The sequence below is a fragment of the Miniopterus natalensis genome, chromosome 7 (genome assembly GCF_054644295.1).
Source record: "Miniopterus natalensis isolate mMinNat1 chromosome 7, mMinNat1.hap1, whole genome shotgun sequence".
Taxonomy (NCBI): domain Eukaryota; kingdom Metazoa; phylum Chordata; class Mammalia; order Chiroptera; family Miniopteridae; genus Miniopterus; species Miniopterus natalensis.
In genome coordinates, this window is record NC_142087.1 from 11593232 (window position 1) to 11604210 (window position 10979).

General features: G+C 53.2%; 1 protein-coding gene across 1 annotated transcript; it reads left to right on the forward strand.

The window, feature by feature from the left end:
- Positions 1-1315: 1315 nt before the first annotated feature.
- On the forward strand, positions 1316-10114 carry LOC107542106 (prolactin-releasing peptide receptor-like). The gene is made up of 2 exons (XM_087818554.1): positions 1316-2395; positions 10082-10114. The coding sequence occupies exons 1-2, from the start codon at positions 1316-1318 to the stop codon at positions 10112-10114; spliced, it is 1113 nt and encodes a 370-aa protein (XP_087674680.1).
- Positions 10115-10979: the final 865 nt, after the last annotated feature.

A 10979-nucleotide genomic window follows, 5' to 3' on the forward strand; every position in this document is an offset into this window, starting at 1 on the left:
GGAGAGCCACGCAGATGAGGGACAGGGCATGGGGGCTGAGAAAGAGCGAAAAGGGTGATTGGGGAGTAGTGGGGGCCGGGTATTAAGTGTGTCTGTGCAGTATAACTGGCATGAGGGCTGTATTTTCTGATCTAGAGAGGCAACAGAGTCACCACCCTCCAACGCCCAGAGACCCCTGCTCACTGGCCTCCACTCCACCCTGCTGCACTTGGAGACGCAGCCGCAGCCCCAGGAACCAGGCTGGTCCCTTTTCCGAATGCTTCGGACCCAGAGAGGGGTCGGAACTCCCCTCCGCAGCACCCGGGCTCCCAAAAGCCGGGCCCACGGGAGCTGTCTGCGGTGCTGAACCCTGTGTTGGGCTGGGCGGGAACCGCAGCCTGGGGGAAGCGCTCGGGGGTCCAGGGGAGGGCGAGGGCCCGCAGGTCTGCGGGGAGCTCAGGGCTCTCCATTTTAAATCCCTGCAGGAGCCCCCACGCTACTTTCTACACCCCAGCCTGGACTCTACGCAGGATCCAGCGCTTAAGGACGGGCCCCTCGCTCTCCCCCACACCCCGTGGTGCATCTCAGTCCCCACCCCACTCCTCTCTAGCCCCTTCCCTCTGAAACTGCACCAGGTCGTCCCGAGAGACCTGGCGCTTCTTGCCCCATGCTCCCCTCGTCCGCCCCACCCTCTCCGGAGCGGAACTCCCCTAGGGCGCAGCAAGCTCCTGCAGTCGCGTCTCTGTCGCCCAGGTTTGTCCACCCCTCCTTTCTTTGCCGTTTCCATCCTTCTGTCACTCGCCCTTCTCTCCAGTTGTCTAAGCACGGAGTCTGGTGGTGTGCGCTCCGCCGCCATTTTCCATACAAGGGTGCGCTGGAGTGGGGGCGGGGCAGGGGGAGGCGCTCCCGGCCCCCCTCAAAAGCTGCGAGCCCACTGGCAACTCCTGCATCTGTTCAGCTCCCGCGGAAAAGCGAGAAGCCGGCACCGCAGTCGCGGGCGGAGGAACTCCAGAGGACAGATTGCACCTCTCCCTCCCTCGATAGCTTTCCCGTTCGCCAAGTCGCACTCACCAGGTAGGACCGTGCCCCTGGGTCTAGCCTGCGCCCACTGAGAGAGCTCTAAATGGATTAGAAGGCGTTTAAATAACCTGTGCGTGCATAACCACGCGCCGATTTATTTTTGCAGAGGTGGGATGGCAGCACTTTAAATTGTTATTTATCTTGGCCAGTTACTCCAAAGGGAGTATTTGGATAATTGGGGAGGGAGCGGTTGGGTAGGAGGGGGTAGATAGAAAATGAGAATTGACCGACTTTGATTCTCTTTGGACAGGTAGCCATGGCTTCCCTGCCGACTCAGGAGCCCCTGGTCCCTGACTTATTTTCTGAACTTCCCCCGGTGGCTTCAACTCCAGCGAACCAGAGCGCAGAAGCCTTGGTGGGCAATGGGTCGGTGGCTAGCCCGGGAGCTCAGGGCGTCACTCCGTTCCAGAGCCTGCAGCTGGTGCATCAACTGAAGGGGCTGATCGTGCTGCTCTACAGCATCGTGGTGATTGTGGGGCTGGTGGGCAACTGCCTGCTGGTGCTGGTGATCGCGCGCGTGCGCCGGCTGCACAACGTAACCAACTTTCTCATCGGCAACCTGGCCTTGTCCGACGTGCTCATGCGCACGGCCTGCGTGCCGCTCACGCTGGCCTACGCCTTCGAGCCGTGCGGCTGGGTGTTCGGCCGGGGCCTGTGCCACCTGGTCTTCTTCCTGCAGCCCGTCACCGTCTATGTGTCGGTGTTCACGCTCACCACCATAGCAGTGGAACGCTACGTCGTGCTGGTGCACCCGCTCCGCCGGCGCGTCTCGCTGCACTCCAGCGCCTACGCGGTGCTGGCCATCTGGGCGCTGTCCGCGGTGCTGGCGCTGCCGGCCGCCCTGCACACCTACCAGGTCGAGCTCAAGCCGCACCCCGTGCGCCTCTGCGAGGACTTCTGGGGGCCCCAGGAGCGCCAGGGCCAGCTATATGCTTGGGGGCTGCTGCTCGTGACCTACCTGCTCCCCCTGCTGGTCATCCTCCTGTCTTATGTCCGAGTATCGGTGAAGCTACGAAACCGCGTGGTGCCGGGCAGCGGGACCCAGAGCCAGGCTGACTGGGACCGCGCGCGCCGCAGCCGCACCTTCAGCCTCCTGGTGGTGGTCGTGATGGTGTTCGCCATCTGCTGGCTGCCGCTGCACGTCTTCAACCTACTGCGGGACCTCGACCCAAGCGCCATCGACCCCTACGCCTTCGGGTTGGTGCAGCTGCTCTGCCACTGGCTCGCCATGAACTCGGTCTGCTACAACCCATTCATCTACGTCTGGCTGCACGACAGCTTCCGCAAGGAGTTGCCAAAGCTCTTGCTCGCCTGGCCCCGCAGGATCGCGCGGCAAGCCAGAGCATGACACTCATTGTGCTCATCTGATGCCTCTGCACCTAGGCCTGCCTCATCTGATGCCCGTCCACCCCCCCTCCCTGGTCTCCGAGGGTGCCCGCGAGGCTGGACTGGGGAACCTGTTCCCAGAACCAGAGCTAAGCCAACACGGGCAGAACACGCAGCCCGGCCCTCTTCCTCAGCCGCCCTGCCTTGTCCTTGAGTCTTTGTAAAACGTTACATGGCCTTTGCTGCTAGTGCTTTGCTTGGAGGAGGCCAAGGAGGGGGAAGGAGATTTACTATTTTCTATTTGTGCTTTAAAGGTCAAGCAAAGCTCTTTCTCTGGTTTTCAAACAGTGTTTCTGAACCGTGGCCGCCTTCCTTGCTTTTCCTTCTGTTTGCCACTGGGTGAGACGAGAAGGGGCAATGAGGTAGGACGTAAAGCCTGTCGGTTTGCCTTTTTAAAAGTTTGCAACTCGGATATAATACCTGATATCGCTTAGCTGACTGGAACCCGTTTGTTTCTAGAATTCCGGGGAAGCGTGTATTACCAATCGACATCTAGGATGTTAGCGTTTCCTGAATAAGGCCTTGATACATCAAAGGGGGTTTTCATTTTAAATCCACTTGCATCTATAGTGCAAAAGACTTACAAGTCACCTTCAAGAAGGTCTTGCTATTGTTTTTCCTCTCCTTACCCCCAATTTTATTTGAAAATGATGAGATCAATTAGTCAATGAAGAGATTAAATGGGAATAAAGTGGAAAAGGTACCAGTCACTTAAGGGGACATACAGCTGTGCATAGGACAGACGTCCTACCTGTGGGTATGTTTGTGTGTACGCACCCAGTGTTTGCCACAAGGTGGGCGCTCAGGTATTTGCTTTTCTGAAACTGGGTGTAATCTGTGAGCTACAGCGTTCTCCTGCATCGTCTAATTGCTCGGTCGCAGCAGACCCACGGCGGTGGTCTTACAACTGCTCGCCACCTGCTCTGTAGCGACACACCTGGGACACGATCAACTCCGAACACAAGGACCGGGAGAAGCTTACTTAAGGTCAAAAGAGAAAAATAAACTGTCACTCTCCAGGATGCACAGAACACGTAATTCCAATCCCATGGTTAAGGGAACAGGTGAAGACTGTTGGGCTGTGATACCATGCTGATAATTCTCGCCGTAACCTCCTGAGAGTTCTGTAAATGAGGACAAGTGCCCAGGGACAGGGGTTTCCACATTGATGTTGCAACAGTGACTGGGCAGTGAGAGCAGGAGTCTTAGGCAATGGTACCTGATATGCAGCTGTCAGATCAGCCCTGTGGCATCCCAGGGACCGGCTCCTGCGCTTCCAGCAGCGCCATTACCGGGAGGCTCAAGGCCACACACCCCCATGTTTCCTTAGAGCATTCTTGGGGTATGTGTGGAGAGTGGGGGCGATGGGGAAAGGATGGGATTCGTTGGGGAGAAATATGATTGATTGTGGTCTCTTTGTTGCCAGGTTAAATTCACTGCTTCTTAGCTCTGGTTGCTCCTAGAATCACCTGGGGAGCTTTCAGATAACATCACTGACTAGGCCCTGTCCTCAGAGAGTCCAGTCGATTTGAGATGGGCCTGGGCATAAGGGCTTTTCAAAGCATTTTAGTTGGTTTTAATATACGTTCAAGATTCAACTTTATAATTTTTAAAATTGGCTTTAGAGAGAGAGGAAGGGAGAGGGAGAGAGAAACATCAATGTGTGAAAGAAACATCGACCAGTTGCCTCCTGTACATGCCCCTACTGGGGCTCTAACCTGCAGTCTGGGTACGTGCCCTGACGGGGGTTGAACCTGTGACCCTTTGGTGGACAGGATGACCCTCCAACCGACTGAGCCACATTGGCCAGGGTAAGAAGTATCCTCTTTTTAATTAGTCTCAGAAACATCTGAGTGAAGCTTTCATTGTACCTGTCACAGGTGTTAAGAATTTGAAGTTGAATTCTGACAGTGAGTTACTTGGGGAAAACTCTTTTAAGCCTTCAGACAGTACCTGATGAATCACATAGAGACAACTCGTTGTAATCAGGAATATATAGGTATGCTTTCAACAATTTCCTTACATGTCTTCTATGTGTAAGGCACTGCGTGAGTCCAGTCAGATCAATTGCATTATAAAGTTATACACTACGAATTATTCCAAATCCAAAAATTGAAGTGTTCCCTGATTAGCTTGATGTAAGTAAGTCTATATCAACTGTGAGAAGAAGGTATCCCAATAATTACTAGAAAAGCTGCCACCTGTTTCTATCATGCTTACAACTTAACACTTTTAATATTTATATGGATTTTATGGAGAGCCTAAAGAGGTTGGAGAATTATGCTGTTTATAAACATTTTTACAAACTAAGCAAATTGGCAAATGAATAGCAACTAATTAGTTCTTACCTTATCTGAAATCTCTTTGGGACTAGTTTGGCTATAAAACTAACTTTAGCACTGGCCGGTGTGGCTCGGTTGGGTGAGTGCTGTCCCATGCACCGAGAGGTCGCCGGTTTGATTCTCAGTCAGGGCACATGCCCCGGTTGCAGGTTCGATCCCAAGTAGGCTGCAGGCAGAAGGCAGCCGATGGATGTTTCTCTCTCATTGATGTTTCTCTCTCTCTCTCCCTTTCCCTCCCTCTCCCTCTAAAACACATAAAAATATATATTTTAAAAACTCGTTCTAAACAATTTAAAAACATATATTTTTAAAATGTTATGAAAAAACTAACTTTAAAAAAATCTGTCAGAAGTGAGTCCTAGAGAAATCCACACGGGGTTGAAAGTAGAAAATTTTATTTAATATAATCCACTTTAGGTAATACCAAGCATCCAATCCTCTCCTGCAAGGAGTCATACAGGCCATAGAGCTGGGAACTGAGCCAGTCTGGCACTTGGCAGCAGCCCTCTCCGAGGCTGACGGGAGGTTCTGTAATCCGCTTTGCAAGCATTGTCACCAGGTCTCACTTTTGGCAGTCAATCAATAGATTAATCTCACTAAATCGGCTGGGGAGTGTTTCAATATGTGTTGGCAACAGTTACCTGGAATTAGCAACTGTGAGAGATGCTAAGGTAACAGTATTCCTATTGATGTAACCTTCCTGAATGTTGTTCTTGTGGATTTTCAGCCTGCTCTTCTACAGGGGGTGCTGAGTTCCGGGTTTATCTTCTCAGGTGGGCTAGTTAACCACCTCTGTCCTGTGGCTTGCATTCCTGAACATCAAGCAGTCTTGCAAAGGCAAGTCACAGAACTGACGTCAAGGGGGCCCAGGCAAAGATCTGGGAGTGAGCCCAGGGTCCATTCCCCACAGACGAGAGGTCAGGAGCACCTGTTCCTCAAGGCAGTGCCTCCATTGATTTTCCTTCATGCGTTGATGCCTTTGCTATGTGTATAAGATGCATGTGCGGCTGACTCACTTTGTGAAGCTCTTCAAGCTGGGGCTTGTACTGTGGTAGACATATTTTGGGTGCTCAGTAAATATTAAATCAGTAGTAGAGTCCCCAGTTGTGGGATTAATAAACCAAGCCAGTTACACACACAGCATAACTACACAACCTCAGATGGCCATGGTTAAAGCAAGGATAAATCATGCCCAGAAAAACACGCTACTCAGTCTGGATTTGTCAATTCCAGCAATTCCAGGAATGAACTGTTATTTGGGGTCTTCTGTGAGCCTCTGGACCCAACCCCAGGAAGGACAGCATTTCAGTACATGGCGCCAAGCTCTGTCTGTTCTCTCCAAGACTGAATGTGCCTAAATCCACAGGTTCATCAGAGACAGTGTAGAGAATTTCAGGATTAACTTCTTTTGTATCTTTTTTTAAAACCTCACCTGAGGATATTTTTTTCCATTGACTTTTAGAGAGTGGAAGGAAGGAAGAGAGAGAGAAGAGAGAGAAACATCAATTGCTTGCCTTCAGTACGAGCCTGAACTGGGGCTGGGGAGTGAACCTGCAGCTGAGGTACGTGTCCTTGAGCAGGAACGGAACGGCGACCTTTCAGTCGGAGCCCCGACCAGTACTCTAACCGCTGAGCCAAACCGGCCAGGGCCAGGATTAATTTCTATACCATCATGAATCTGGATCATTATTTAAATGTTAGCATTTACTCACACTCTTCCACACATAATTTGTGAAATTTAAAGAACATTCAACACTTGGGCCTTTAAACAAAATTTGATCAGATTCCAAATCATTCATGACAGAGTCACAAACAGGGTTTTCTGGTACATCCAAAATAAAAGTTTAAAATGGATTTGGGTACACCTTCCCAGGGATCCATATATTTTGCTAAGATAAGCTAGTCTGCAGATGTTGGAAACGCAAAATATTTATTTGGATGGATGAGCGTTGCCATCTTGATTTGTTAAAAGACCATACACCCCCCACCGGACTTCGTAAGTAGAAAGCCTTATTTTGAACTGCGCGTGCACACTTCCAACAGGTTTTAAATGGTTCTCCTCTGCTTTCCAAATCGATTTCTCATTTCCCACTCTTTATATCTCTATTCTGCCTTTTTTTCCTGCTACTTTCCCATATTATCTATGAAATACGTCCGTTCTGAATCTACCTCCACCCCAGTGAAGGGGAGCGGGTGGGATTCAAACATCCATCTTCCGGTGGGTCCTTCTACGGTGAGTCACGTTGGAGAGCCACCCTGGCTAATTCCGTTGCAGAGGGAGGACTGCACCCAACAAGTGGAGGGCTGCTGTCGCTGCACTTCCTGTCCACTGTGGGCCCTTGGAGCTCACACAACTGAACGTTTCACAGATGACTCCAAGCAGAGGTGAGTAACAAGAGTTTGCTCAGAATCTCTGCAGGGCTCTTTATGCGACAAATCTCCTCGAGAGCTTGCAAGAGGGGCCTAACAAGGAGAGGTCAAGTGTGTTTCATTGTGATGCCTGGGGTTGAAGCCCATACACCTAAGCCAGAATAAGCACTTAACAGTCTTTTTTTATTTTTTAATTTTAATATGTTTTTATTGATTTCAGAGAGAGGGAGGGAGGGAGGGAGGGAGGGAGGGAGAGAGGGAGACACAGAGACAGAGACAGAGACACAGAGAGAGGGAGAGAAACATCAGTGATGAGAGAGTCACTGATCTGATGCTTCCTGCATGCCCCACACTGGGGATTCCACAACCCAGACATGTGCCCCGACTGGGAATTGAACCACGATCTTCTGGTTCATAGGTCGACGCTCAACTGCTGAGCCCCGAGGGCCGGGTGACAGAGTCTTTTAGGCATCCCCTGCTGCCATCCCTCAGCTCTCAAAAACCCTCTCCGTCACTTGCTGGTGACTCAAGCCTGCCCCCCCACACACACCCACCCCTGAATTCATCTCCTCCTTCTGGAACGGCATCTAATGATGAATGGAAAGCTACACTCTTTCTCACCACACACGATTAGTTATTGCCAAGTAATATAATAATAAAAAAAATCCTTTGAGCTAGAAAAATTAAGTAAAAACTGCTGTGGGTTAGAAGTCAGGCGCTGGGCTCCTTCTCTAGCCCAGGACAGCACAGTTGCCCTTGGTCATGTACTACAAGGCTCGCCCAGGCACCTGGGTAGGAGGCACAGGGCTGCAGCATAACCTGCCCCAGGGCGGTCAGATGGGTGGCCTGGCCATGCTGGGTGTGCAGCAGGCAGGTTCCTGTGAGGAGCCAGTCCTTCTGGGGCCCTGCCCTTGCAGAGCAAACGTGGGGTCACACTGACCTCCTGCTTCTTACAAGACTCAACGCAGGCGCAGGTGGGAAATGAGAGCTCTTGTAAGCGCCTTCAAAGGCCATAACTGTTTCTTTAGAACACGCCCTTATTTATTCCCATTTGCTTCCTGCGCCAGGCTTCTCCAGCAAACCCCCTTTCCTTTCTGTGACATAATAACAGAACTCATAACACATCAACATTACTTCCTGGGAGACGGATGTCTACTTAGGCTTAAAATGACACTAATAACAAGCACTCTTGAAGTGCAGCCGAGCCAAAGCCTGGCTGGATGCACGTCCTGTGGCCTGACGGAGCCACCAGGGAATGGGCTGGGTCAGCGGCATGCAGGTGCCTGTGGTCTCACGTCGCGGCAAAGGAGGCGTTTGGCTTGAGTGGAGGAAGAGGATCGGGAACCGGGAGTTTTGGTGGGGCCTGCGTGCTGCATCAGCGCGTCTAGTGCCACCACTAGTGCCTCGGCCCCCTGCAAGGGCGAGCGGGGCTCCGGGGACTGGCTGAGTGTCCAGAGCTGGGCCGCTGGGGTCATTCTTCCTGCCGCAGAGCAAAGGGTGTTTCGCAGCACGCTGGTGGGTGGTTGGCAGGCCTGTGGCCCCTGGGGTGTGCAAGCCACTGCTCGTCGTGGGCTGTGCTCTCCACGTCTTGGAGGCAGTCACCAGCAACCAACTTCCTTTTGGTCAGCAGCAGCAGACGGACCCTGCGCAAAGTGGCCAGCTCCTGGCCTTCCAGGACCCTCTCCTGTGCCCAGCAGCGTGCCGCTGACCTTGGTCTATGCCCCTGAGCCGCAGCGCTTAGTGTACAGCGCCTTCCTCTGCTACCCCGGGGTCCTCCCGCAGCCCTTGCCCAGCAACCTTTCCCTGTGTGTGTGTGTGTGTGTGTGTGTGTGTGTGTGTGTGGCTGTTTCGGCTTCCTGTCCTCCTCGTGGATCTCCACGAGTTCATGGCTATTCCCCAGCTGAGCTGCGCACTGGCGGCGCCCCTGGCACCTCTGTAGCAGATCTCACTGTGGCCGAGAGCGCCAGACCCACACTAAGGCTACGCCGTGGTCGCCTCTGCTGGAGTCTTGCAAGCTCGGGCCCCTGTCTGAGGACGGCAGGACCCCGCAACCGTGCGCTCCTGGCGGAGCGCTGGCGCACAAGTCCCTGCTCCTTCCGTGGCTTCTCCGGGCGGCCTGCAATCTGTTGCCCCCACCCCCACCCCTAGAATGTCTTTCACCTGCTCCAGAGACTGGGTGGGCCAGAGCCTCATCTCCCACATTTTTCAGTGTCCTGCAACTGCTCTGTCCCTGGGGCCACCCGCACCTGTGTCACCCATGATGCTCTCCACTTCTTGCCCAATTCCGGGTCTCGCCGCACACCCCGTCCCCTGCCCTTCTCCCTCACTCTTACTGCTCGAATCCAAGTGAGTCTAGAGGCTGTGCCCTGAATCTCGGCCCCGCCCTTGCTCTTTCACAGGCCCCGGGCCCTGGGCACTGTGGCACGCCCGGCGTTATTGAGGGTGGTGCAGGGGTCGCTGCCGTACCGGGGCATGATGCAAGGGAGCTCTGGGGTGGAGGGGTGCTGCAGTCCAGGGGCCGGATGCAAGGGGGCGCTGCAGTACCGGTCCCTGGCGCCAGGGGGCGCTAGTGAGCAGCCGAGCTGCAGTACCGGTCCCCGGCGCCAGGGGGCGCTAGTGAGCAGCCGAGCTGCAGTACCGGTACCGGCCGCCAGGGGGCGCTAGTGAGCAGTCGAGCTGCAGTACCGGTCCCTGGTGCCAGGGGGCGCTGGTGAGCAGGGGGAGCTGCAGTACCGGTACCGGCCGCCAGGGGGCGCTAGTGAGCAGCCGAGCTGCAGTACCGGTCCCCGGCGCCAGGGGGCGCTGGTGAGCAGGGGGAGTTGCAGTACCGGACCCCGGCGCCAGGGGGCGCTGCTGAGCACACAAGTTTTTGCGAACAGCTGGGCAATCTCTTGCTCGCCTGGTCCCGCAGGATCCCGCTGCAGCACCAGAGCATGACACTCAGCATCCTCATCTGATGCCTCTGCACCTAGGCCTGCCTCATCTGATGCCCGTCCACCCCCCCTCCCTGGTCTCCGAGGGTGCCCGCGAGGCTGGACTGGGGAACCTGTTCCCAGAACCAGAGCTAAGCCAACACGGGCAGAACACGCAGCCCGGCCCTCTTCCTCAGCCGCCCTGCCTTGTCCTTGAGTCTTTGTAAAACGTTACATGGCCTTTGCTGCTAGTGCTTTGCTTGGAGGAGGCCAAGGAGGGGGAAGGAGATTTACTATTTTCTATTTGTGCTTTAAAGGTCAAGCAAAGCTCTTTCTCTGGTTTTCAAACAGTGTTTCTGAACCGTGGCCGCCTTCCTTGCTTTTCCTTCTGTTTGCCACTGGGTGAGACGAGAAGGGGCAATGAGGTAGGACGTAAAGCCTGTCGGTTTGCCTTTTTAAAAGTTTGCAACTCGGATATAATACCTGATATCGCTTAGCTGACTGGAACCCGTTTGTTTCTAGAATTCCGGGGAAGCGTGTATTACCAATCGACATCTAGGATGTTAGCGTTTCCTGAATAAGGCCTTGATACATCAAAGGGGGTTTTCATTTTAAATCCACTTGCATCTATAGTGCAAAAGACTTACAAGTCACCTTCAAGAAGGTCTTGCTATTGTTTTTCCTCTCCTTACCCCCAATTTTATTTGAAAATGATGAGATCAATTAGTCAATGAAGAGATTAAATGGGAATAAAGTGGAAAAGGTACCAGTCACTTAAGGGGACATACAGCTGTGCATAGGACAGACGTCCTACCTGTGGGTATGTTTGTGTGTACGCACCCAGTGTTTGCCACAAGGTGGGCGCTCAGGTATTTGCTTTTCTGAAACTGGGTGTAATCTGTGAGCTACA

Excerpts from the sequence above, each read along its gene's own strand:
- LOC107542106 (XM_087818554.1), top strand. The coding sequence starts at position 1,316 with ATGGCTTCCCTGCCGACTCAGGAGCCCCTGGTCCCTGACTTATTTTCT. Across the intron at positions 2,396-10,081 it reads CCCGCAGGATCGCGCGGCAA|CACCAGAGCATGACACTCAG; the intron begins GCCAGAGCATGA and ends ATCCCGCTGCAG.